Genomic DNA, 27,999 nt, shown 5'->3' with positions numbered 1-27,999 from the left:
TAATTTGCTTAATAACACTTTAAAAACCTTGACAATTGAGCAATTTAATTCCATAGATTTATACACAATAATAATAGAAAATACCAGATTTGTGTTGCTTTATGAAAATGTAATTTTTTTTCTTGTTTCATATGTCATATTTATTTGGTACTTCCATTTTATTCTGCAATAAATAAACGCTTCAGATTGATTTTCGCGCCATCTAGCGACCAAATTAGAAATCAACTACAGTGGAAGGGCTAGAGCTCAAAGAACTAATGCTAAATAAAACGCCTCTTCCGCTTCACTCTGTAAACAGAATGATCTCATTTCTAATCTTCCTCCGTCTCTCTTTAGTACTATTTTCCACCATGCGTGACCAGAAACCATGACAGAAATGCCCGTGAAAGAAAATATTTGTATTATTTCTTTACGATTTTTTCGACCTTTTGCCATGAAGAGCAGTACCTGGAGATCTTTGAGTTAGCCTGCAGGCTAGCATGCTAATTGTCCTGTAAAGAGGGCAAACAATCAGCTGCCTGTTGCAAGCTTGTTAAAACTGTTGTCATCTTGTGTTCTGCTTGGGGAATAATGGAAGGGGTGCTTTACAAATGGACAAACTATATGACAGGTGGGTGAATAAATAAATCAGCAGTGATAAGGTGACATTAGATACTTTTGAATGAGTTCATGCCCTCAGCTTGTAGTATGATATCTTTACATAACATATCTCGGTACTGCATAGGCTGTACTGCTTTATGCATTTCTTTTGTTCCTAACAAGGTGTGTGCTTTTATACTATCTTTGCATGTCAAAACCACAAGGAGCAGTATTAACCAAATCTGTCATCTGTCAAACTTCCTGCTCTGTCATGTGATTTTATGGTACCTGATTGTATGCAGTAACAAGACTTGGAGTGGTCTTTTGATCGTCTTGTTTGTGATCTGATAGTAATAAATTATTTTCTGTGACAGGATGGCAGCCGAGATGGTTTGTGTTGGATAATGGCATTATTTCATACTACGATTCCCAAGATGATGTATGCAAAGGCAGTAAAGGCAGTATTAAGATGTCAGTATGTGAAATTAAAGGTGAGATCATTTTAATGAATATTCAGCGATGCATACTATCACACTGATTTATTCCTTTAATAATGTAAACTGGCCATTCTTGTAATTTTTGACTTCCTCGTGTTTACCCCAGTTCACCCGACTGACATCACACGGCTGGAGCTGATCATACCGGGAGAGCAGCATTTTTATGTTAAGGCTGTAAATGCGGCGGAAAGACAGAAGTGGCTGGTGGCCCTGGGAAGTTCCAAAGCTGGACTCATTGACACTAGAACCAAAAAAGAAAGGGGTGGGCCTTTGTGATCATTTGGTTTTATTGATTATTGTATTATTGCCTTTTATTGGCTGTCCTCGTAGCAAATGTGTAACACTATGGGGGTTTCCTGGACAGGGCTTATCCTATTCCCAGATTAAAATGCATGTTTAAGTTGCCTTAATTTAAAAACACCTTACTGACATATTTTAGCATATATCAATTATTTTGTCTCAAGATGCACACCAGTATGTTTTTTTGTAAGATATATTTGTTAAAACGACTTAAATTTCCTAAAAAATCTAAGGCGTAGTACTGGATTAATCTAAACCCTGTCTGTGAAACCACCCTTATGACTTTAAAGGGACACTCCTTTTTTTGAAAATATGCTCATTTTCCAGCTCCCCTAGAGTTAAACATTTGATTTTTACCATTTTGGAATCCATTCAGCTGATATCTGGGTCTGGCGCTACCACTTTTAGCATAGCTTAGCACAATTCATTGAATCTGATTGGACCATTGGCATCGCGCTCAAAAATAACCAAAGAGTTTTGATATGTTTCCTATTTAAAACTTGACTCTTTTGTAGTTACATCGTGTACTAAGAGTGACGGAAAATTAAAAGTTTAGATTTTCTAGGCTGATATGGTTAGGAACTATACTCTCATTCTGGCGTAATAATCACGGAGTTTGCTGCCGTGGCATGGCTGCAGGAGGCGCAGTGATATTGCATAGTGCCCAAAAATAGTCCCCTGCTATTGAAAGATTCTAAGGGGACTATTTTTGGCTGCTGCGTGGTGTCGTTGCGCCTCCTGGAGCCTTGTTGCGGCGGCAAAGTCCTTAATTATTTTTCAGCGCGATGCTAATGGTCTAATCAGATTCTATGGATTGTGCTATGCTATGCTAAAAGTGGTAGCACCAGACCCGGAGATCAGATGAATGGATTCCAAAACAGTAAAAATCAAATGTTTAACTCTAGGGGACCTGGAAAATTACCATATTTTCAAAAAAAGTGCAGTGTCCCTTTAACAAACGTTATATAACGATTAAAAGGTTACTGCAAGATTTTCATAAATTTTCATAAAGTATATGAATTATTACTAATTAAAATTACTTAAATTATATTTCTTAAGAAAGGAAAGCATTAATTACAATTGTTGCTTTGTGATTTCAAAGTTCCAGTTGTGACCCTACCCTGAGAAAATCCATCTTAAGTGATTATTTCATATTTTCAACATAAAACCATTTTGTCAAAATATAACGTTGACATTCTTAATATTGACTGACTAAGGTCATGACTGAAATCAAACTTTAATGCTCCTAATCTAACCATTAGTGATATCGCAGACAGGATAACAAATGTTTGGAAGCCCTCTCTTCTTTATGGCCCATAGGAATAAATCCCAAATGGGAAATTCTTAAGAGAGCTTTTATAACCCAAAGCTTGTCTCATGGGTGATTTCTAGTCTAAACAATAAGATCCACTAACATTCTTGTTTCCTCTCCTAATGTGTCTTCGCAGAGCTAACAGAAACCACAGAATCACTTAAAACCAAGATGTCCGAGCTGCGTCTGTACTGTGACTTGTTAATGCAGCAGGTGCACACTATTCAGGAGTCTGTGGAACAGGAAGGGGCGTCTACGGTGGCCAGCACTGAGGTTAGATGCCTCACTTAGCTGTTTTCATAATAACCACATTAACCAGCACAAACAAACAGTGTATATGGGTGTGCACAGAATTAGGCATCAGATCAGATAGCTTTTTCTTCTGCTGTTTTTCAGACGAGGAATGAGGCATCCTCCTTACTGAGTGCCACCTGTGAAACCTTCATCAAAACACTGGAAGAATGTATGAAAATCGCCAATTCCAAATTCACAACTGATATGTTGCAGTCCAGTCCGTCTAATTCCATTATGTCACCCGTGTCCCCTTCTCCCGTCCAGATGTCCCGGGTAAAGACACACAAAAGTCACATACATTCATAATATAATTTAACTATCAAAAATGATATTTGTTTTAAATATTCCAATATAAAGCTGCTATTACTGTTTGTGTGTAATTACATTTTCGATGTGATTTAGAAAGTTAAAGCAAGTTACAAAAACAAGAAAACATATCTTATCTTTAAAGGGGACATTTCAAAAGACTTTTTTTAAGATGTTAAATAAATCTTTGTTTTCTCCAGAGTATGATGTGAAGTTGTAGCTCAAAATGCTACATAGATAATTTATTATAGCATGTCAAAATTGCCATTTTGTAGGTATGAGCAAAAATGTGTCCGTTTTTGGGTGTGTCCTTTTAAATGCAAATGAGGTGATCTTTGCACTACATGGCAATGCCGTGGTTGGATAGTGTAGATTAAGGGGCGGTATCCCTTCTGACATCACAGGGGGAGCCAAATTTCAATTGCCTATTTTTTACATGCTTGCAGAGAATGGTTTATCAAAACTAAGTTACTGGGTTGATCTTTTTTTAACATTTTCCAGGTTGATAGAAGCACTGGGGACCCAATTATAGCACTTAAACATTGAAAAAGTCAGATTTTCATGATATGTCCCCTTTAAGCAAATTCATTTCTTATTTTTCTCTAGTGATTTTGGGCTTAGATATGAACCGGACATGTTTTTCACAATGTTCATTTATTAATTTTTTTGTTTGTTTGTTGTGTAGATGAAGCGTTCGATCAGCCATCCTGGCACCTACAATTTTGAAAGGTAGCTACTAAATGTTTTCAATCCAGACAGCTTCTGTTGCTATTGTTTTGAGTGCCTATAAATACAGGTGCTGTTTCTTTTCAAGGTCGAACTTACCAAAAGAGTGTGTGGCATTGCAGAAGTCTGCCCAGAGACGCACACGAACATGCTCGGATACAGAGGCTCACAGCGACAGAGGGTCCGAAGAGACAGAACGTGAGTCACAGACAAGTGCTTGTACCTGTTACTCTGCCCAAAGTCACTGAAAAGTTCAGCCTGTTACCAAACTTTGCTCTGGGTCAGTTACTTGTTGTTCATGAATTAATATACAGTATTGGCCTTATTGTCTATAGAGTGAAGATATAACAATAAAGAAATATTTTACCCAAAAATGAAAATTACCATCAAGTCATTCCCCGCCAGCCTTTTTTGAAAAGTTGGCCGCAAGCATTTTGTGATTTTTACAAAATGCCTTCCAGGAAAATTTTCTTCTAAAAGTATATAAACATACAAATATATCAAAAGAAATAACAGACCCTCTGCTTTCAAACAAACAATAAACAAACAAACAAAACTGGAAAAAACATTTCATCCTATCTATATTTTTTCTTTGCTTGCTTATGAACTCTTAAATATGGGAATTTTCTTTAAAAATAGTTTTTTTTTAACAAAAGCTGAAATAATTGCATTTTTGTAAAGGAATTTTGTTGGAGATCAGATTCAGAATGATTATCAAGACATACACACAGTTTAAATAATTAAGTAAATAACTTCTCTCTTTGTTTTTTTATAAATTGGGTAAGTGCCAATTTATTAGTGTATAATCGCTGTATTACAGATTAACATTAAAATTAAAAAATGTTTATGCAAATGTTTTGTTTTAATTGACGAGATAACTTTTCCATGACGGGGAAAGATTAACACAACGTAAAATCTAAATGGTTTTTGTGTGCCTACTCATCTTATGACTAAACTCGGACTTACGAGACACGCGAGAATCAATGAGATTTTATGTTGTGTGTGCTGCCATATTTGAATCTAAACCTGCTATGATTTGTTTACATTATATATGTGTTGTAATGGTCGCTAAATACGCTCAAAATAAAACAAAATTCACATCGTTGTACTTAAGAAGACATTTTTACACCGCAATTGAGGTCGTATGCATAACTTTTATGACACATGGATGCGCTATTTGGCTTTCAAGCTGGTCGAGCTTCAGAAAAGGGGGAACTGAACTGTATTCAATGGCATAACATGGCTAGAAGCAATGTTATTTTTTAATATAAATCCTGTTGTGTTGAAGAAAGTAAGTTAAATACAACTAGAAAGGTATGAGGGTGAGTTAATTATGAGGTCATTTTCATTTTTTGGTGAATATATACTGTGTGTGACCCTGGACCACAAAACAAGTCATAAGGGTCAATAAAAAAAATAAAATATTTATTCAGCATCTGAAAGCTGGAAGTAAGTCAGTGGAAGTAAGCCTCCCATTGATGTATGGTTTGTTAGGGTAGGACAATATTTTGACGAGATACAGCGATTTGAAAATCTGGAATCTGAGGGTGCAAAAATCTAAATATTGAGAAAATCGCCGCCTTTACTTAATATCCTAACGATGTTTGGCATAAAGATGTATAATTTTAACCCATACAATGTATTGTTGGCTATTGCCTAAAGATGATATTTAGTCCTGAAAATTATTATTTTTATTTTTTGTACATATTTCCTGTATTTTCTGTTTGTATCTTAATAAAATAGATTGAAAAATAAATATAGATGGACATTTAAACTTCTAAAACAACAAATCTGGTGGTGGTGCCCTAAGACTTTTGCACAGTACATAATATAATAATGTATGTTTGGGCAAATGGCAATGAGTAAATGTTTATCATGACCAGACTTCACAGCACATCTCTTTTTTCTCTTTAAGGCTTGATGTTTCATAGAGCAAACATCAATGGTGACTCCACTCCCAGTATCGCAGAAGAGGTTGGAATGAACACAAAGTTCCTGTCTGAAACTGACACCCCGGAATCTGACCTTTCCCTCTAAACCACAAGGGACAGCGGATGAATAGATTTGGGATAAAATAAAAGCACGCACTGCTATGCAATCAAAGATTGCAGCGTCACATAGTCGGATTTTACACAGTATTGTCGTATTTCCTATTGAAGAATTCGGTTGCACTTTATAAAAACAGATGACGAGAGGAAAACAATAGTCCGATTTGAATGTTTATAAAGTACTCTTCCAGGTATTTTAAAGTATTTGTTCGCCTTGACGCTACTAAGGTTTTCATGTCTTATTTTGTGATAAATAATAATTGCCATATCCCTTCAGTGAAGAGTTGAAGATGTTTGTACTGGATTTCTGATGTGTTGTGCAGTTGCCTTTGTTAAATGGGAAACCTTGAAAAAAAGGTTTTTGTTACTGTGCCAAGAGGTTGTGTGTACTTACTGACATAAACTTTGGTTTTGTATTCACTCGGCATGTGATGTTGTTCATTCGTTTATGATGCGAAATACATTTATTTATTTTTGTATGTTACTAGTTTTCTCCACAGCGTTGTTTTGCCTTAATTCTTCGCATGAAGGAATTCGATTAATTATTGTAATGTTCAGAAAAAATATTAAAATGCAATAGCAAGATTTTATTTCTTTGATTTGATGTTTGCATCTGTAATTATGTGCTTTTTTACCAGAGGCAAATAGATAAAAATAATACAAATTAAATGTTTTTATATTGTCAACATTTTTTGAGAGTAAAATATTATTCTGTGTTAAATATTTTAGGTAGAATTACCTAAAGAGTGATTTAAAGAGTGTTAAGTTTAATTAAATAATTGAGATGAATTTCCCATATTCGCTTTAAAGGTGCAGTGTGTAAATTATAGCAGCATCTAGTGGTGAGGTTTCGAATTGCAACCAACGGCCCAGTCCACTGCTCACCCCTCACTTTTAAACGCATAGAGAAGCTACAGAAGCTGCCATCAAAACAACATGTCATCGACGGAGACAACTTAGTAAAAAAAGTTTGTCCGTTAAGGGCTTCTGTAGAATCATGGCGGCACAAAATGGCGACTTCCACGTAAAGGGACCCACAGTAGATAAAAACGTCTCATTCTAAGGTAATAAAAACATAAAGGTTCATTATAAAAAAGGTCTTTAAACACCCCTGATAATATAGCTTTGTATATTATTTTGCATTTCTGTCAAGAGATCCTTTTAAAAATTACACACTGCACCTTTAATGGCATTATGCAATTTAGTTTTCAACCAATCATGTGACCATATCTGTGAAATCCAAGTTTCATAATCTAATGATGAGATTAGGAGCATCAAAGTTAATTTCAATCTTGGACATTGCAGTCAATATTAAAGACATCAAGGTTAAATCTTATATTTTTTACATTTATATGGAAAACAGCGAATCACAAAAAATGACTGTAGATGGGTTATCACAGGCAGGGTCACATGTTTATCAAGTTCCTCTGGTCATCTGTGTTTGCCATCTGATTTCCACATGAAAACAGTCAATAACAAGATTCATTTTTCCGGAGGGAAATTAGCTTTCCCAGCATGATGGTTCTTTTGCTGCCCATCGCCAGGAGGCAAGCAACAGGTGCAAATGAAGCTGGGCTCCACAGAGGGACTCAGCATGTAGGCTTGCCTTTCCCAGATGACAACTCTGTGTCCACAAAGCAGAAATCCCCAGACGTTTCTTGAAAAGCATCGAACAAACAGCCATTAAGCACTGCACAATGCCCAGGACAAAAAACACGACACCGCAGGCTTTATGTTATATTGGTCTCCAATAATACGCAGGACTGGATATGAAGCATGAAATAATTATTTTAAAAATGGTACAAATTGGAAATGTCTTCCTAAAGAATAGAACAAAACTTGGTGCTGAGATTGTCTGAATGAAGTCCATTGTATGGATGTCTCAGATCACGGTGACTGTCGTATGCCGGTGTGATGTCGAAGCGAATTAACTGATCAGGAGAGATGTTTTCTGGGTGAAGAGATGGTGATGAAGTGTTATTTGTCCCATTTGCAACTTCTTTCATTTCAACATTTTGCACAGCATTTGTTTCCCCAGGTGTCTCCTCTGTGAAAAGAAATCAACAGTGAATTAACTGCTAAAAGTGCCATTCGCCTTTTTACATTTACACATTTTGCAGATGTTTGTTTGTTCAACACCATTCCAACATTTATAGCTATATTTATGGTTTTTCCACATAAAAACTCCAAGCCGGGGCTCAAACCCCATTTTGCAGATGCTTTATTAAATACAATCTAGTGTAACTAACTACTGTAGGTAAAAGAAGTGAAATCAAAGCTCAATAGGTAGAGCACTACATTAGCTGTGCAGTGGTTTGCCAAATGCAATGTAATGCAGTAAAGCACTGTGATCCATTCAAACGCCACCATCATTTACTAATCATTGATTTTTTTGCGCAAAATGTTTCTCACCCTTCTTCTCATCTGTCACATCCTCGGGGTTATCTTGGTACACGCACGTCTCTCCATCGACCAGACCCATGATCTCCTCATCGGTCATTCGCAGGTTCCTCCATAGGAAATATGTTTCCATCAAACCTTTCCCTTTGACCTCAATCTCGCCTCTCTCACTGATCTCATAGCTTTTGTTCTTTAACACACTGTGGACAGGAAACAATGTGCATCACTTCTGTTTAGCATTGTTCATAGGTCTACATTCAAATACTTTTTCCAGTATAGACCTTGTGGACAGCTTACACTCTTTAAAATCTTCCTAGAAGAACCAGAAATTGAGTGTACATCCTATTTTTATAGCCAAATAATATTGTTACACATTTATAAAGAAGCCACAACACATAAAATTCATGTATTCCTTTAAGTCATTAAAGGGATAGTTCACCAAAATATTTCAATTTGGTCATTATTTACTCACCCTCAAGTTGTTCCAAACTTGTTTAAATTTCTTTGTTCTGCTAAAAACAAAGAAAGATATGTTGAAGAATGTTTGTAACCAAGCACATCAGGGGCACCATTGATTTCCATAGTAGGATAAAAATAATACTATTCGAGTGAATGGTGCCCCAGATCGGTTTGGTTATTATTTGTGTTCAAAAGAACAAAGTAATTTATACAGGTTTGGAACAACGTGAGGGTAAGTAGATGATCACAGAATTTTATTTTTTTGGGTGAACTATCCCTTTAACAAACTTTGTTTTGAACAATCCTAACCAATGTATGTATTAAAGGCGAGGTGATTTTTGAAAACACTTTGGAAAAGGAAGTCGGGCAGACTATCAAAACACACTTGTAGCCAATCAGCAGTAAGGGGTGTGCCTACTAACCGACATCGTTGCCTGGGTTGCGTATGTGTGGGGCGGGTCTATCAAATGAAGGTCCAGATTCTATTGGGGTAGGGGCGTGTTTGTTTAGGTGATATCAAATGTCAACATTGGCTTTCAGAGATCATGCACCCGCCTTTAAGTCAAAATAATGTCTGTGCTTAAAGGGATAGTTCATCCAAAAATGAAAATAATGTCATTAATGACTCACCTTCATGTCGTTCCAAACTCGTAAGACCCCCGTTCATGTTTTATATTTAGTCCGAGAGCTTGTTGACCCTTCATTGAAAATCTATGTACGGTATACTGTCCATGTCCAAAAAGAATAAAAACATCATCAAAGTAGTCCATGTGACATCAGTGGGTCAATTAGAATGTGTTGAAGCATCGAAAATACATTTTGGTCCAAAAATTACAACTTTATTCAGCATTGTCTTCTCTTCCGCGTCTGTTATGAAGCGTACGCGCGAGACTAAAGTCACGTGATTGCAGTGACGTGGATGACGTGTTATCCTCAGACATGTTTGAAAAGTTTTTTTTTCAAACTTACAGCGTGCGTCTCCCTCAAACTGTAAACGAAGCCCGGGCGCACAAAAAAACAGCTTGGGAGCACCAGATACCACGTCAGCCGCGTCGTACGTCATCCGCATCACTGCAGTCATGCGCTTAAGTCGGAAGAGAATAGAAGACAATGCTGAATAAAGTCGTATTTTTTGTTATTTTTGACCAAAATGTATTTTCGATGCTTCAACACATTCTAACTGACCCACTGATGTCACATGGACTACTTTGATGTTTTTATTACCTTTCTGGACATGGACAGTATACCGTACATAGATTTTCAATGAAGGGTCAACAAGCTCTCAGACTAAATATAAAGCATTTTTTTCTTCTGAAGATGAAGGTCTTACGAGTTTGAGGATGAGTCATTACTGACATTATTTTCATTTTTGGGTGAACTATCCCTTTAATTTTTTCATATGACATGTAAAAACAAGTAATTGGTGTTAACCTGTAGGTGAAGGGACTCAGGTGTATGTGGTCTGGGACTCCATGGCTCTCCATTCGGGAAGCTGTGTTTACTGTGTCTCCGAACAGGCAGTAACGTGGCATCTTCTCACCTACCACACCAGCCAACACTGGACCAGTGTGCAGGCCCACTCGTATCTATAATGAGACAATAAACCTATTAATTAATTTGATGTAGACACACAGTCAATTGTCTAGACGCATCCACTGGACTGGCACCTGTATCGGCTGTCCTGTGATCGGGCTTGCCACCTCCCTCGCTGCAATTCTCATCCCGAGGGCAAAGTTTGCCACTCGCTCTGCATGAGTGTCTGTAGGCACGGGCACACCTCCAACCACCATGTAAGCGTCGCCTATCGTCTCCACCTGGTATAAGGTGGGATATGTGATTTAGAGCATGTTTTAATCTAATAATTTCTCAGTGACACATTTCAATAAAGTTGTATTTGTCAACAGCATTATCAAATAGCCTACCGTCACAGTGCCATTACAGTTATTTATTATCTTTTTTTTCAGTCATCACAAAATGTGTTTATATTGTTTAGTGTATGTGCACTGGGTCAAACATCTGATCTCACCACACATACCTTGTAAACGCCATGGACGTTCGTAAGACGATCAAATCTGGAGTACATGGCATTGAGCATGTTGACTATCTGAATGGGTTCACAGGCTGCGCAGATGTTAGTAAACGTGACCACGTCACTGAAAAGGATGGTGCACACTTTGAACTCGCCTGCAAGAAAAAGCGTAATCATTTAAAGACATTTTGTTTTAAAGTGTAAAATGATTGGTGCAAAGCTGTCACAACAGTACCTATGTACCATTTAGGTACAGACACGTCAACATTTGGAACCAATATGTACCTCTGAGCAGTATCGACTGGTGACTTCTTTTTTCGAAGGCGCTCGATCATGCGAAGTTCGTCACAACATGTATGTAGCCCGTCGTGTGTGATTCATAATTTCTAAATATGTGTTCTGCGTTTTGACCAATCCTATGTGCATCACGTGTCTTGTCAAAATTTAAGGGAGTGTCTTGCATGTTTTTTGTGAACATGAGCGTCTCTTTTATCATAAACGGTTTTGACGCGTGTGCAGCAGGCACTTATTTTGACAAAACACGTGATGCACATGGTTCCCATGACGCAACAAACAAATTTTGAAAACACAAGCAATACACATGACACTCCGAACACATATTGATGAGCAGTCACAAACCGCCACTGCCTCTGAGGTACTAATATGAACTCTTTAGGTGCATGTTTCTGAAGGGTACCGCTCCAGTGACAGCTATAGGACCATTTTTTGATTGATAAAGGGGTCTGTCATATGTTCATGACATTTACAAATAGTTTAGGTATGTCATTCTTCTGCTGGGTGTTCCTCTGGTTTATTACCTGCCTCCACTCTTTTGCCCTCTTTAAGCTGGTTGGCGACATGTGTTGGCAGCATGGCATAAAGAAGCTTTTCTGACTTCTGCTTCTCAATCTCCAGGTTGCGTGAGAGGATTCGCAGTTCCTCTTTTTTCCTTTCCAGCTGATTGGAGAGCTCAATCTCTGCAAGTCTCTGCTGGTTAAGCAGGATCAGATCTCGCGTGGTGTCATGCTGGGCAATGTCGGCCAAGTGGAGACCCCTCTCTTCCAGCTCCTGAAGGCTCCGTAGCTTAGGTGAACACAGGTAGATCATACAATTCAGCGACTCCATCCACATCATCTGTCCTGAAACACATATACAGTACATATGATTTATATGCTAATGCACATATATGGATTTCTCAAGGCCTTTCAAAATACCACTTTAGTTGGCAATCTAGAGGGCAAATATTGATAAGCATAATACATGCAAATTTGCCAAAAGGCAGAATTCTCTGCTCTTAAACGATGGGGGTGTGTCCACTGTCTGTGCTGAAACCACGCCCACTCACAGGAAAGCTGCCGTCTCTTTCAACTTTCAAACACTGCTTCAACCTGAATGTATTCTCGCGATAGTGCTAGGGGCGGAGCCAAGCTCGATGGCTACAATGTGTCATCGAACTTCTATTTGAGCCCAAATAATCCTGAACACAAAACTGGTATATTGTATAAATACTATAAGATAAAAATGTAATAGCATATCTATCTGGCTATTACTATTTATTGTAGCTGACTTTTATGGATACTGTACCTCGCAGCTTTAGTATTGCCTGGTTTTGTTGGATCTCTGGTAACATTTCCCTCCTGGTCTTCAGTACAAACTGGCTGTTGATGAACTTCTTGATACTTTGGATGTTAAAGGTAACTTCTGGGTGAACGATGGTGAAGTATTCATCCAGACGAATACCCACGGTCTGGAGTCCAGGAACAAACTTCTGAATGTTCACACCTGTGTGCTTCACCACCAGCTGAAGAGGAGATTCAAAATGAATTCAATCGGCATGTATTTCTCAAAGCTGAGCATTGATTTAAATCATTACTCAAAAGAAATACACAGATCCCTTACATCTTGGTCAAAAACAATGTGAAAGGGAAAAGCATTACAGAAGGCTTGCTCTTCGACCCATAGTCTGTTTGGGTAGCTGGGGGTGAATGAGGCTCTCAGATTTCCTGAAAATATATAAAAAAAACACATAAATGGCATACAGAGAACACATAAATGACATTTAAAATTGCAAAATATATTTTACATGATTTATATTATACTTCATAAAATTATATTTACATTTTAAGTATTTGGCAGACCCTTTTCTCCAAAGCGACTTACAATGCATTTCAAGATACACATTTTAATAGCATGTGTGTTTCCTGGGATTGAACCAAAAACCTTTTGCACTGCTAATGCAGTGGCCTACCATGGAACTACAGGAACACTTATTTATATAGAAAGAATTAAAGGAGACATATCATGAAAATCTGACTTTTTCCATTTAAGTGCTATAATTGGGTCCCCAGTGCTTCTATCAACCTAGAAAATGTGTAAAAGATCAACCCAGTAACTTAGTTTTGGTAAACCATTCTCTGAAAGCATGTGAAAAAATGGGTCATTGAAATCTGGCTCCCCTTGTGATGTCAGAAGGGGATAATACAGCCCCTTAATCTGCACTATCCAACATCGGCACTGCCATTTAGTGCAGAGATCAACTCATTTGCATTTAAAAGGACACACAAAAACCGCACATTTCTGCTCACACCTACAAAGTGTCGATTTTAACATGTTATAATAAACAATCTATATGGTATTTTAAGCGCAAACTTCATATACATAATGTGAGGACACCAAATATGTATTTTACATTGTTAAAAAGTTATGTGAAATGTCCCATTTAAAACGAAGTCAGATGGCTTGAATAAGTAAATACATGGCTATACAAAATATATCAAACCTTGGCCCAACATGACAATGCTCCTCACTATTTCCCATGGAGATCTTTTCCTTGGACACATCTGCAGGTTGGCATACCTGGCCTTCATCTTCTTCATTGCATCCTCCTGGTCCTGTTTAAATGGTTGTTATGGTTACATACTTTCACACAGTTTACTCTCTAAAGTTTAAAAATGGGTGTTTTAAAACCTCCAGTATTCTCATTATATTAATCAAAGTGTATTTAAAGAAAGTCATTACACTAAGCGGCAATATTGGCAACACATCCAGCTTTTCATTCATTCACAAGTAAATTTTTCAATTATCTGTACTTTTATCAGTGTTTTTTTTTTGTGGGGGAGACTTTTACTTAACTACATTCCAAAGCACAATATTGAACTTTTAATTCACTAAACTCTAAAAAAATGCTACATATTTTCAGCTTAAAATGGGACGAACCCAACATGCTGGGTCATTATTGGGTCAAATAGAAACATTTTTTGTGTTAATTTAACACAACATCTGGGTTTGATTTTTTTTTTTCCTTTTTTTGTCCTTGTCTTTTCTGTAATGAATCCGGTAATTATAAAAAGTACAGAAAAGTGTAAAAAATGACGGTCATACTTGCTATGCAATGTTTTAACAAACCTTCCTCTCAACCACTGTTCCCTCATCTCTCTCTTTCAGCTTCTGGTCTTTCTTTCTTCTGGACACCTTATCCTTTTGCACCATGTGGAAAACCACATGTTCCTTTTTCCCAGTGCGCTCATCTTCCTCCGATTGATTCAGAATGGTCATGGTCACCTCGCTGTCAAAGAAATCCTTTGCTACAGCCTCAATAATGCCTGAACATACAGATAACAAACAAAAAATGTCACAGAGTTACTAAATGTAAAGCGATAATATTCCTTCCTATGGTTCATATATTCATAATGTTATTTAATCGAATAGTCTTACCTGGCACAATGTGATAGAGCCCTTTCCTGTCTGAGTAATAGTGAAGGAGAATTCGCCCATCATTTAGCCTTTCCACACGAAAAGATGGAGCGTTCATTGCCTAACATTGTCACATTACAAACTAAGATACTTCTAGTACTTGGTTAAAAGAAAAAGCACACAAAAACTATTAGGTGATCTAAAAAGGCTTTTGATCTAAAGAAATAAAAAATGGTTTATTGAAGAATGCTTCTTTTTTTAAAGGGGACATATCACGAAAATCTGACTTTTTTCATGTTTAAGTGCTATAAATGGGTCCCCAGTGCATTTTCAACCTAGAAAATGTGAAAAAGATCAACCTAGTAACTTAGTTTCGGTAAACCATTCTCTGCAAGCATGTGAAAAAATAGCTCATTGAAATTTGGCTCCCCTATGATGTCAGAAGGGGATAATACCACCCCTTAAAGGAATAGTCTACTCATTTTCAATATTAAAATATGTTATTACCTTAACTAAGAATTGTTGATACATCCCTCTATCATCTGTGTGCGTGCATGTAAGCGCTGGAGTGATCATCTTATTTGCATTTTTAAGGACACACCCAAAAACGGCACATTTTTGCTCACATCTACAAAGTGGCAATTTTAACATGCTATAATAAATTTTCTATATGGTATTTTAAGCTAAAACTTCACATACATACTCACCAAAGACTTATAACAGCAATATTAAACTTTTACTAGATTTTATAAGAACTATTAGATGAGAGATTATTAAAAGAGGATTTATACTGACCTCATAAGACAATGCTAGATAACTGTGCAGAGCATCAAGATTTTCAATGAATTCTACCAGGTTTCCACCAAGCGTTCGCAACATCGTGTCGTATCCCGACATCTTACAAAAGCTGAAAAAGTACTCTCCAAACAGCTTCAAAACCACTTCAGATGAGACATCTAGCAGCACAAATACAACTTAAAATATTAGTTTCAAACCCCAGAAATGTATCACTCAATATCCCCATTTAAATGTAGTTATACCCGACTGTCTTATTAGCTGCAACTATGATTGTTTTGGGACATTGAGTTCAGGTGTGACCCAGTCAGTAATTCACACCTGTCCTTGTCCAGTCACTCAGGGACAGATTGAAGGACAGGTTAGGGCATCAATGCCCAGCTCTCAGTGGAGTTTTTTCAGCAGGGACATTGTTAGCACTCTCTCTGCCACTTTGATCAATGTCTTTAAGTCTCCAAGGACGTGGTGAATACAAGGCGGTATGGTATGCTCGACTGTGAGGTTTTCAGGGTCTGCAACTCTTTCTTTCTATCAGGTCTTATCATCATGTAATTCATTGGCAGTGGATTCATTCAAAAGAGCCTTTTTAAGTAAAACATTCTTATGAATCAGACAAAGTCCCATATATGGACCTTGAAGTTGTAGAAAAGAAAATAATATTAACTAGCTCAGACGAAAAGAGAAGGAAACAAACATGCAAATTGACAGAGAAATGCAACTGAAAAACATGCAACAGATGTAGTTATGGAGATATAAAATTTGACCATAATGCTCACCCAGCATTTTGCAAGCTTCTTGCACTAAACGCAGAGTGATGACATCGTCATAAATTTCATAGGTCATAAATGTATCCTGGACTCCAGCCATTAACCTATAGTAGGAAAGAGGTTTTTTTTGTGTTAAAACAAATATAAAACTTAGGTGATTTTGTACACACACAGCAGACAGCGCAGTGTTTTATAGATACCTCAATTTCTCCCATGTGTCTTCTCCAAACTTTTCAATGACCAGTGACTTCAAGCAAGTATTAATAAAGCCGTACTGTAAGAAAAATCATAGTTGAATCATAATAAAACACTGCTATCAATTAAAAAAATCTTCATGAGATGTGCAATGTTAAGAAAGCGACTATATAAGCTACACAATAAACTTACCATTTTTCCAGCACAGCTGTTAACCCAGATCTACTGTCGGTTTGTGATGCTTGCTTGGACCAACAGGAGATGCCCTTTAAATTGAATAGATTATGCCCCACATCTACATAGACACTCCCTTCCTACAGTACCCGAGTCACACACATTCACACATACTGTATGTTGTATTTCCATGTTTAATTAAGACTTTCCATACACAAAAAAGACAACTTTATTTTCTAGCACCTTTCTGTGAGAACCTCACCCTCATAGAAAGTGTTCTGCATTTATGCATTTTTAAATAAATATTATTTGGTGTGATTTATAAGATGTTTTTTTTTAAATAAAAAATGTGACAAAAATGACAAAAATGTCCCCACAAGGTAAATAAATACAGGTACATCTGTAAGGATAATTGTTAGATTCAAAGCATGATTTGCATGCATGGTTAGCATATTTTGCGCATTTACATGGTACTCAAAATTTTCATACCAGTTGGTTTTTGATGTTTCACTCTTGTGTGGACAAAAGATGCCTTCATGCCCAGCGTAAATAAATTAAAGGGAAAGTTATGAACTTTTGTAACCTATTGTTGGTGCACTGCTGCAAGTACCTGCTTTCTCTTTCACTTTTACTGTACCAACTGTACTACCAATAGAAGATTGTTTATCATGGAAAGTACAGAGCAAAATCAAAACTAAAACAAAATTGTTCCGATTATTTTGGACTAATTCTTAATTTAATAGCAATTCAGATGTTTGCTAAATATTTTTAGCATTGCTTTGCATGTGTGCATGACATTTTTGCTTGGCGAAGTTTATAATGTACTGCAGTAAAACACATAAAACAGTTTAATTTTTTGTTATTTTTTGTTATAAGTTTATTTACATTTTTTAAGTTATTTTCTAGAACATGCTTATTTAAATCTAAATCTTATTTAAATAATTGTCCGCCATCTTTAACACACACTAGCCTACAGGAATCTTGAGTATTTGGAAGATCTGGGAAACTTCCGTGGAAAGTCCTCTAGTAAAAACTCCGCAGGTGGAACCAGTAAATAAAAGCAGCGGTGAGTCCCTGTCGATGCACATCTTCTCAACGCACCTTAAGATAACCTGAAGTCACTTTAACGACATTGTGGAGCTTGTGTTTCATACTTTATCGTCAGTTGCAAAGTTAAAAAGCTGCGCGTGGCAAAAGGAGGCTCGCAGTGACTTGATAATACCTGCATCGTCAGACAAGAATACGAAATCAAGGTAACAGTAATTGTTTTTCAACTTCTTCTCTTTTATACAAACACGGGCACTTTTTATTAGTGAATTTTTTTACCGCTTTAGACCTTTAGGGCGTCTATATAGGAATCACGCGCAAGTCTGTCGATATTAAAAGTGCACGTTAGCCGTATGACAGTTTGAAGGAACATATGGGGCGGTTTCTTGGTCTTAGTTATTAGAACATTTAAGGAGTTTTTACAATTATACCTTACCAAAAATGTTACTGCAAATGTGAGTGCAAGCTGTTTTTAAATAAACAGCTCAAACATGCATTTTAGTCTGGCACTAGCTGTCTGGAAAACCTCGCTCACTTTACATTTAGAAACTTAGTTGTTTTTTTTTTCAAATAAATGGCTATAAAGTTTCTAAGTGGAAATTTTAGGTTTAAAATTATCTAAGTACTTGGGCAATTAAAGAGCTGGCTCGAGTTACTTTTTTAAATCGTTGACCAGGAACGACCAATCACAGTGCGATTTAGTCCAATAGATTTTTTAAAAATAATTTTGTAAATAGGCCAAGCGGGGTTCGATTTGTATGTTATCTAGAATTACGAAATGTGTATATTTTATTGTATGTACTATTTTCAGCTAGACCGTGATTTCAGCTTTTTGAGTCGTCAAGTGCCCTCTAAGTTTTTGTCTTTACGCCGCCCAGTGGTTAAACATTGAAGACCATACATCGTTAAGATAAATTACAAAATTTAATGCTTAAACTTGTATATCTTTGTGCACAAAAGCAGTGAAATAACAGGGTATTTTTTTTCTTTCCTCAGATGTTTTGTGAACCTATTCTTTGGAACATTGCTTGCAACGAGCAAGTTCAGAAAACCCCAAAGCACTCCAGGGATCCAATATGCCTGGTGGAAATCTTATCTGACAGATCCATGTCCTTTGAGGACATCAGTGGAGAAGGATGGGTTTCAGAACACAATACTTCATCCGTACAGGATCATCGGGAATGGAGTAAACAACAAAGATCAGCCAGAAGCCAAATTCTCCATTCTGTAAAGTCTGCAAAATTCTGGACATTTATGCAGTTTAAGACATCTGCACAAGCATGAGGAGACAACTACTGCAGAATTAAAGGGACTTTTGTTTATTTGCACTTTTTAGGAAATGTTCTTATATGCCTAAATATGTTTTAGTATATTAAATGTGTAAATTCTATTTATTAAGGAAACTGTCCAATATGTTCAAATTTATACTGAAACAATTTGTAGTTGGTGTTATAACTACAAAATAGTGTTAACAGTGCCTGCTGTTGCTTAAGCTTCCATTAGAGGGCAACAATGAGTTGCATTCGGTAATGTATTTGGTGATCAGCTGGTCTCAGGTCAGCTCACATATCAGTTTATTCTTTAATTGATGAAATGGATGAATTCTGTATTTGCACTCTTTTTTGTGTTTGTGTGCATTTACAAATGTGTAGAATGTGTAAATAAAACCAAAGATAATTTATTTTTAATTAACACTACTCGTCTAATTCTTCTGTGTTTTATATAATGTGTTAGGACCATGTGTGGTTCAAGATGTTTTATAAATATTTTTTGTTAAACTAAAACCTGCTTTAAAATTTTAATTCAAACAAAGAGGCAGTTTCCCGGACATGGTTAAGATTAATCCAGGATTAGGCCTTGGTTATATGAGGACATTTAAGTAGTTACAAAAACCATTACTGATGTACATCTTGACACTAAACAATGGCACTTGATATAGATATGTTTTTGCAGATGTTTAGCTCAAACATGCATTTTGGTCTGGGACTAGAATAAGTCCTTTCTGGGAAACCGCCCCCAAAAAGACCACTTATGTAAAATACTTTGTTTCACATAACCCTATTTTATAAATGAAAAATATTAAAATTCTTATATAAATATATATATTGAGGACACTAGAAATAATCCACAAGGGCTTTGTTTGAGCATCACAAGGACCTTGGAAACACAAGGCCCACTGATCATTTGCATTGAGACCTTGAGCTCAGACTCATACAGATGCACACTCTGCCATCATCTTTAGTCCACATTCAAAACCTGTTTGTTACTTTTAACTTTTCATGTTAAAAGTCTTATTAAATCAAGTAATGGTAGACATATTCATAATGGAAAACGTGCCATGTTCACATGTGTTCTTTAGTGCCAACCTACCTAGTAGTGAGAAGTGTCTTTATTTTTTAATTTTTAATCATTTTTTATCTGTATTGTTCATCTATATGTTCTCCAGTTTATATTAAAAGATTGATTTTCTTGTATTATTAATTGTGTGTGCAGATGTCAAGATGACATACCGCCATCTACTGTCTGTGTGCATTTATTACTCTCATCTTCTGTTTCACATCATCTACTGAAAGAAGTTTACCATGCTTACCTCGGTGTACCGTTAATAGAATAGTTCATGTATTGTGATGTAAACAAAAATGGTGCCCCCCGAGTGAAAAGTTTAAAGATTCAAAGTTAATTAAAACTGTGACATTTGTGCTGTTTTTCATTTCACATTTATATAGCCCATCCCAGTTTTAATTTATTACGCCATTCAAATGTTTTTAGTTTGGGTATAACAAGCTGCACAATTTGAGGTGTTATTCTACATAAAGGGGTTAATATAGAAGTTGAATTTGATATTTTGGCATAAAATTCTAACCCTGATCCCAAAGCGACACTTATACAGCCACCATCATTTGCTTTTAGCAGAAATACACTAAGCTCACAAAGGCCAGAAGTTTAAAAAGAAGGCTACCGCAGAAAATCATTTAAATAGGAAATGTTTGAGCCATAAATGAGACTCGACAGATAGAATCTGGCCAAGGAAAAACAAGCGTCTTTTATAAGTTCATAAAGTCATTTCCTAGACATAGGATGATATTAATGCAAAGGTGAAGAGAGCAAGGACTGAGGATCTCAAATCAATCCGAGAAGGACACTTTTCTCATTCTTCTCATTACAATCATGTTTTTCCTTGGTCTGTCTTTCCTCCATCAAATGGAGCCTTGGACACGCCTGAAAGGAGAAACAGACTCATTAAAAGGTTTTTTCCCCTTTTGCCGTCTGTGTACCCAGAGTTCGTCTACTGTGTGCCGTCTTAAGGGAAATGAGTATGTTCAAGGCCGCGTGTATAGAAATGCTTTCATCAAGGAGAATTGAATCGAAACTCTCCATGTGTTTATTTTCATGCTTTGGCTTTTGAGTGAGAGAAAGTAAAAGAGAGAGATAATATGATTAAAGAAAAAAAAAACATTATGAATACAGGCCTAGCTCGCAGAATGTAATATCGGTTAATCTTGCTACAGTAAAGTCACCCCATTCCACCACCAGCGTCCAGCCTTGACCTTGTCTGTCCTTATTCACATCCTCAGTTCAGCAAATGAGTTTTATTACAGGTGACAGATCGGATTTATGGTTTGAAGGTAGAAGCAGAGACAAAAAGGAAGAGAGAATCTTTCCCCAAGAACCGTTCCAACATTTTTATTTTACAGAATGGCTGCGAATAACTCTTTTTAGCACCTTTATTTTTAAGAAAGTATTGATTTAAATAATTAGTAAATAAATATATAAGCATACTGTGACAAGATTGAAATAGCACTTTAAAGGTGCAGTGTGTAGATTTTAGCGGCATCTAGTGGTGAGATCGGGAATTGCAAACAAAGGCTCAGTCCACCGCTCACCCCTCCCTTTAGAAACGGGGACATTAAAGGGGACATTCCACAAGACGTTTTTAAGATATTAAAGAAATCTTTGATGTCCCCAGAGTACATATGTGAAGTTGTAGCTCAAAATATCATATAGGTAATTTATTGTGGCATGTTAAAATCATAGACCGTAAAAAAATATGGACATAGTGTCCGTGACGTCACCCCTTGGTTTCTGAAGATCGTTTTTGAAGCTTAAAGTAGGCATTGCCTGCCGTCGCCATCTTGGCCGCGCGTCACCGGGAATCACAGAAAACTGAAAATGGGTAAAGAGGCGGGACATGGGTGCAGCTGAGGTGGCTGGATGCTAAAACCACGCCCGCCTAGCGCGAGTCTAGTGACAGCAGTGGCTGTTCAACCGTCACTCAACCGGCCACGCCCTTAATTATGCAGAAGTTTAGGGCTTAATATAAACGGATGAGTTACAAAAAAATTCACCCCCCTCACAGTTGTCATGAAGAGCCAAATTAGCTATACAGACCAAAAACTATTTTTGTACCAGGCTGTATTATTTTCTACTGTAAAATTGGGCATTTTTAACATGGGAGTCTATGGGAATTGACTCCCTTTTGGAGCTAGCCTCAAGCGGCCAGTCGACGAATTGCAGTTTAAGTCACTTCCGTATTGGCTTCATTAGAGAGATCGGAAGGTTGCCCCTCGGTTAAAAATAGGCACTTTATGGGTCTGAGCAAAAATGTTTTTGTGTGTATCCCTTTAAATCTAAATGAGCTGCTCAGGTGGGCGGAGTCTCAAGCGCTCGGGCTGTAGAGAAGACAGAGCATCCAGGAAGATTCTCTCACGAAAGAATAAGCAAGTTAAGCATTATATATTTGAACAAGTTTAAAAAAAAATCAATCATCTGTTTTATGCATACTAAATGTTTATCAGCAGATGGGGAACATTGTGGAATGAAAATAAAGACTTTTAGGTCTCATGCTGCTTTTAAACAGGCACAATGATTTTCAGCATGTTACAATAAAATACACGTCCACAAACACTCAGAAGTTTTCTTTTTGACCAAACCACACAAGCACATTTAAATGATCTGTAATAAAACAACACGTTTAATGCTTAAACTTTAGAGAAACGGATCAAATGACATGTTTAAGTTTATTGTGTACCCATATTGAACACATTCGCGTTTCTGTCAGTCTCTCACTCTCTATCTTGTAACTCCTCGTATTCATTTGAAACTTGAGAGAAACATTTAACAACATATTTATGCTTATTGTGTATGATAGTGAATACTCGTTGTTCTCTCACTCTGTCTCGTGCAGTGCATTAATCCTCGTGTTCATTCATATAAACTTCAGAGAAACATATTAAACAACATACTTGAAAGCAAACCGTCGCGTTGCGCGCGCTCTCTCTCTCTCTCTCTCTCTCACTCACTCACTCGCTCTCTCTCTTGCACTAAGATAAGGTTAATCCTTTAGAATGTGAATTCAATCTTTAGAAAGATTATTAAAACTACAAGTTATAAGATTGTAGGCTCCTGTTTGTGTTTGAGGGAATACAAATGCGTCGTGCTGTCAGTCATTCTTTCTCTCTGTCTATCGCACTCGTGAGGCCGTTCATGGTTGGATAGCGCAGTAAGGGGCAGTGTCATTATAATAAGAGCCCCTTAATACGTCATGGGGGGAGCGAAATTCGAATTACCTATTTATTCACATGCTTGCAGAGAGATTACCAAAACAAAGTTACAGGGTTGCTATTTTTCATGTTTTCTGGGTTGGTAGAAGCACTGGGGACCCGATTATAGCACTTAAACATGGAAAAAGTCTTATTTTCATGGAATGTCCCCTTTAAAGTATGATGAAGAATCTGTGGTTGCTTGAAAAACTATAGACCCCTTAATCGCCTATGTCACCTTTCCAAATGCGTGTTGCAACTACGGTAGCCGTTATGTAATTGCTGGTCTCCTTGTCCGTTTCAGCTGGGTCACATGTTCTGAATGAAAACGCATTGTGGAAACGCATTGGTAGGCTAGTGTTTTTTGTCCCTCTCTGCTATTATAGTTTATCAATACGGCGGAACGACATGGAAGCCTCCATGGACTTACCTGTTCAATGTAAGTAAAGAGAACAAATTCTAAGCTTACAAAGAAAAGTCACTGGCAGAGGTCATTTGACGCCAACGAGGACATACTTATGAATAAAGACATTGATTTTGATTAATAAAACACTTAAAACCCTACTTACTGTCCCTTTAATAATTGGATATGAATGCTGTTTACATTGACATTGTATTTTTACATTACTATTGACCAGAAACCCATTAAACACAAGATCGTATGCTACTTTCCTCTTCAAAGTATCTTTGAAAATACTTTATAACCAAAGTACAGATATGTACAGACAGTGTATTTATTTAAACAGTTTACGTTAGTTTTTCTGCAGCAACCTTGGACTGTACTTTTGGTTGTAATTACATCAGCAGAAGACACAGCAGAAGCAATATGAGAAAAAATGCGGCGTACATTATACTGCCAGCTGACATTGAGAAGTGCAAGAACAAAGCGCACACTTTCTTAGTCAATGAATACTTCAAGGCTCTCGCTGCTACCTAGTGTTCAACCTTCACCACGCAGTGCGGCCTTGAGACAAAGGATTATCCAAATCTCACTGTTAAATACATCTAGACCTAAAGCAACAAACTAAAACATGTCATCGCACTTTAAGAAAATAACTAATGTTTTTAGCCTTTATTTGTAATTACGCTTTAAAAAAAAATTTTAATCTGAATATTAACATTTATTTCAAGGCATAACAGTAATCAGCTGTGCTTTTAAAAATTAAAGAGGACCTGTTATCCGATTTATGATTTTACATTTTCTTTGGTGTGTAAGTGTGTGTTTGTACATGTTAACGATATGCAAAAGGTACAAACCCCAAAGTAAACGATGATGCGAGTTATCGTTTCCAACTTAAATCTTTTCTTGGACTACAATGAACAAAACAAAATGTGGCGATTTGTTTTGTGCCACAATACTTACTCATGTAACTAACTACTCATGTAACAGTCTTTAAATAGGGAAAACATTGAAGTGTTTGGTGGCTTCTAAATTCATCCCTGTTTGGATCCTAAGGAATGAATGGGGCTAGGCTAAATGCTAACACATTCACGACGCGCTGTACAAAGAAGTCCATGCATTGAAAAAAGTATTAATTCATATAAAAGTATTAATGTATTAATTCATCCAAGTTGAGGTAAGAACATAATGTTAAAAAAAACGGTGGTGTTTTCCTTTAAGACTGTAAAAAGGTAAGTAAGAAATGTCTCTTTTAGGAACCTTTGACTGAATGGTTCTTCTATGGCATCACAATGGAGGACCTTTTGTAGCACCATAATTTTAAAGGAAAACACCACCGGTTTTCAATATTTTATTATGTTCTTACCTCAACTTAGATGAATTAATACATACCTATCTTTTTTTCAATGCATGCACTTATAATCCTTGTACAGCGCGTCGTGAATGTGTTAGCATGTAGCCTAGCCCCATTCATTCCTATGGCTCCAAGCGAAAGTTTTATTTTTTGCCACCATACTTACTCGTGTAACTACTCATGTAACAGTCTTTAAATAGGGACAACATGGAAGTGTTTGGTGGCTTATAAATGAATCCCTGTTTGGATCCTAAGGAATGAATGGGGCTTGGCTTAATGCTAACACATTTATGACGCGATGTACAAAAATTAAAAGTGCACACATTGATAAAAGGTATGTATTCATTATTCTAAGTTGAGGTAAAAACATAGTAAAATATTGAAAAACCGTGGTGTTTTCCTTTAATAGTGTATCTATTTGAATTATAAGTATTTAATTCTAAATGCATGAAAAGATTGAAATAGTTTAGTACTTTAAGGTAATGATGTTAAACAGGAATTGATGCTTTATGCCTGAAAATGTATTTTATAAAAGTTCAGCACTTAACTTTTTCAAATAAACTATAAAACTGTAATAAAAGTATCAATTTATCTCACATTCTCTTGTTGAGAATGACCCTTCATCTGTAACATCAACTATTATCATATAGGCAGTTTTACATTAGGCACAAGTTCATGCATTTACTAGCCTACCTTTCATTCATCCCGACTAGACGTTTTACAGCATATACAGTAGTTAAATAAATCAGTTTAACTGTTTCAATAAAAGTCTTTTAAATTTCTCTTCAATTCCTCCTCCACCCACAATCCTATCTTATCCTCTACATAGCACCATAACTCCGCCCATAATTTAGGCTTTTATGCAAACATGACCCTGTTCCACTCACCTGTGAAGGCAACGTATACATGCCGTGTTTAAACGGGCCTTACAAAAGGTGATGAAGAGGTCTTAAATCAAAAAGAGAGGGGCTTTCATCTCTCTGCAAATAGCCCGCCTCCTCTTCCTCTCTCAATTACAACTCCGCAGAACATAAATTAATATGTAAAATTGTTGGACCGTGGTGGCAGAGTTGCAGCAGCTAAGGCCACGGCTATCAATCTCTGGCGGGCGGAGCGACATCCACTGTCAGATTTTCCACCCGCAGAGACGGCTGGGTGATTGAGAGGCACAGAGCCAGATGAACTGTGGGTAACCTGAGAGCACGAGAAATTCTCAAAGACAGTGAGAAGAGAGAGAGAGTTCAGCTTTTAAATGAGAAAAGGTGACGACGGTGATGGTATAAAGACAGATTGAGACGTTTAGGAAGACAAGGGGTTAAAGTCATTCAGCTATTGAAGCGGGTTACATGTAATGGTACCTGCAGGCATAACATTTGGCCTATTATTCAGGATGAAACTCAGATAAGAGTCTCAGTCTAGAACTAAACTTAGATCAGACATCAGACATTCTTTAAATAAAACAAAGCATTCTGCAAAATTCAACCCATATTAGTTTAAAATAATCATCTGTAATCAAAACATAATTCAATACTTCATATAAAGTAGCTTAAAAAAAAAAAAAAAAAAAATATATATATATATATATATATATATATATATATATATATATACTAAAAACAAACAAATATGTACTAACCAGGTTATAGTGAATTTTAGCGTGGACTGTACAGCCTCAGATACTGTGTGTAAGAAATAAGGTACAAGAGGCTGTGCTGTATCGTAAATAAGTCACAACTGAAGGGCGCTGTTAAACACGACACAAATCCCTTCAGCCGTGACTTTTTCACAATACAGCAAAAGCCTAAACGTACTTTATTGCTTTTATAAACAGTTAACACATAATACAAATATTAAAGCATTATAAAAACAAAATTATAAACGCAACACTTTTGTTTTTGCCCCTCATTTTTCATGAGCTGACCTCAAAGACCTAAGTACACAAAAGGCCTATGACTCTCAAATATTGTTCACAAATATGTCTAAATCTTTTTTAGTGAGCACTTCTCCTTAGATCAACTCTATGCGAAGGATATGTGTTGCACTGAATGAGGCAAACGGTTTCGCACTCCCCCCAGAACCCCACCCCCAAAAAAAGTAAAACTGCACCTTTTAGAGTGGCCTTTTTTGTGGCCAGCCTAAGGCACGCCTGTGCAATAATCATACTGTCTAATCAGCCTCTTGATATGCCACACCTGTGAGGTGGATAGATTATCTCTGCAAAAGAGAAATGCTTACCAACACAGATTTAGACAGATTTGTAAAAGAAATACATGTAAAAAGTCTTAGATCTTTGAGGTCAGCTCATGGTGGCAAAAACAAAATTGTTGCATTTACTATTTTGTCCAGTGTATATCAATGCAACTTCGTCTGGTGGGATTATCTGTCTAGTGTCAATTATTCATATGCACTTGACATTTTAGGGAGATAATAGTATAACAATAATAATGTTTTATTTAAAAGCAGTTAGATATTTTAAATCTATCTATTGCAGGTAAAGAATAATACACAGATTTAAGATTTATAACACAAACATTTAAACAAACTATAAGTTTAAAAAATGATTTGAATCTCAGTTTTATTCTAGTGTAGGCCTACATATATTTTTTGTTTGGCTTTATCCTTCTACTCATTTTGTTTTTTATCTTTTTTCAGTATATGTTTAAAATTTTATCAGTTTTAATTCAATTAAAATGATTTGTCAGAGTTAATAGTAACAATGTAGTTAATTTTAGTTTATTTTATATGTTATATTTGTAAATTCTGTTTGCCCTTGCTTGAAGGCGATGTGAAACAAGTTGTCCTACTTTCGATACTTTCAACCGAATTATCTTTTTATTGTTGCGCTTTAGTTTGAAAGACAATGCCAAGGCCAAGCATTCAGTTCCTTATACAGAGACCTAGAGCAGCAGAAAATGGCCCTGATAATCATTTAATCGAAAAGCACTACAAAAGCCAGAGGAAGGGCAAGCTTTGTGCGCTCAATAAGGCCCTTGGTTTGTTTTGAGGTAGAAAAGGTCCATTTGCTCAACTCTCAATTGCCAATCGCTCTCACATACAAACACACAAGCACAACGCATTACAGCC

At 36.6% G+C, this 27,999-nt stretch overlaps 2 protein-coding genes and 1 long non-coding RNA gene across 3 annotated transcripts; 2 read left to right on the top strand and 1 right to left on the bottom strand.

Annotated features, from left to right (window-relative positions):
* The first annotated feature begins 250 nt into the window (after positions 1 to 250).
* On the top strand, positions 251 to 6,647 carry plekha3 (pleckstrin homology domain containing, family A (phosphoinositide binding specific) member 3). Its single transcript, XM_055184551.2, has 8 exons — positions 251 to 610; positions 954 to 1,070; positions 1,183 to 1,338; positions 2,825 to 2,961; positions 3,085 to 3,255; positions 3,974 to 4,017; positions 4,103 to 4,212; positions 5,930 to 6,647. The coding sequence occupies exons 1-8, from the start codon at positions 571 to 573 to the stop codon at positions 6,049 to 6,051; spliced, it is 897 nt and encodes a 298-aa protein (XP_055040526.1). The 5' UTR covers positions 251 to 570; the 3' UTR covers positions 6,052 to 6,647.
* Positions 6,648 to 7,309: 662 nt separating this feature from the next.
* Positions 7,310 to 16,715, bottom strand: gucy1b2 (guanylate cyclase 1, soluble, beta 2). Its single transcript, XM_055184550.2, has 15 exons — positions 16,593 to 16,715; positions 16,406 to 16,479; positions 16,215 to 16,309; positions 15,439 to 15,599; positions 14,665 to 14,764; positions 14,356 to 14,552; positions 13,730 to 13,841; positions 12,850 to 12,953; positions 12,535 to 12,751; positions 11,769 to 12,089; positions 10,957 to 11,105; positions 10,589 to 10,735; positions 10,353 to 10,507; positions 8,475 to 8,662; positions 7,310 to 8,109 (listed from the first exon to the last, which is right to left on the bottom strand). Exons 1-15 carry the CDS (start codon positions 16,593 to 16,595, stop codon positions 7,883 to 7,885), a joined length of 2,250 nt encoding a protein of 749 aa, XP_055040525.2. The 5' UTR covers positions 16,596 to 16,715; the 3' UTR covers positions 7,310 to 7,882.
* Positions 16,716 to 17,417: 702 nt separating this feature from the next.
* On the top strand, positions 17,418 to 19,309 carry LOC129427796 (uncharacterized). The gene is made up of 2 exons (XR_008638738.2): positions 17,418 to 17,827; positions 18,618 to 19,309. It is a non-coding gene; the product is annotated as an uncharacterized lncRNA (long non-coding RNA).
* Positions 19,310 to 27,999: the final 8,690 nt, after the last annotated feature.

The sequence above is a fragment of the Misgurnus anguillicaudatus genome, chromosome 14 (assembly GCF_027580225.2).
Source record: "Misgurnus anguillicaudatus chromosome 14, ASM2758022v2, whole genome shotgun sequence".
In the NCBI taxonomy this organism is placed as follows: Eukaryota; Metazoa; Chordata; class Actinopteri; order Cypriniformes; family Cobitidae; genus Misgurnus; species Misgurnus anguillicaudatus.
The sequence above is the reverse complement of the archived record's forward strand: the minus strand, read 5'-3'. Positions and strand labels throughout refer to the sequence as shown.

Coding starts and splice junctions, on each gene's coding strand:
- plekha3 (XM_055184551.2), top strand. CDS start 571: ATGGAAGGGGTGCTTTACAAATGGACAAACTATATGACAG. Junction 2,962..3,084: donor CTACGGTGGCCAGCACTGAG/GTTAGATGCCTC, acceptor GCTGTTTTTCAG/ACGAGGAATGAGGCATCCTC. Junction 4,213..5,929: donor AGGGTCCGAAGAGACAGAAC/GTGAGTCACAGA, acceptor TTTCTCTTTAAG/GCTTGATGTTTCATAGAGCA.
- gucy1b2 (XM_055184550.2), bottom strand. Junction 15,600..16,214: donor AGAAGCTTGCAAAATGCTGG/GTGAGCATTATG, acceptor TTGTGCTGCTAG/ATGTCTCATCTGAAGTGGTT. Junction 10,508..10,588: donor TCACAGGACAGCCGATACAG/GTGCCAGTCCAG, acceptor GTCTCATTATAG/ATACGAGTGGGCCTGCACAC.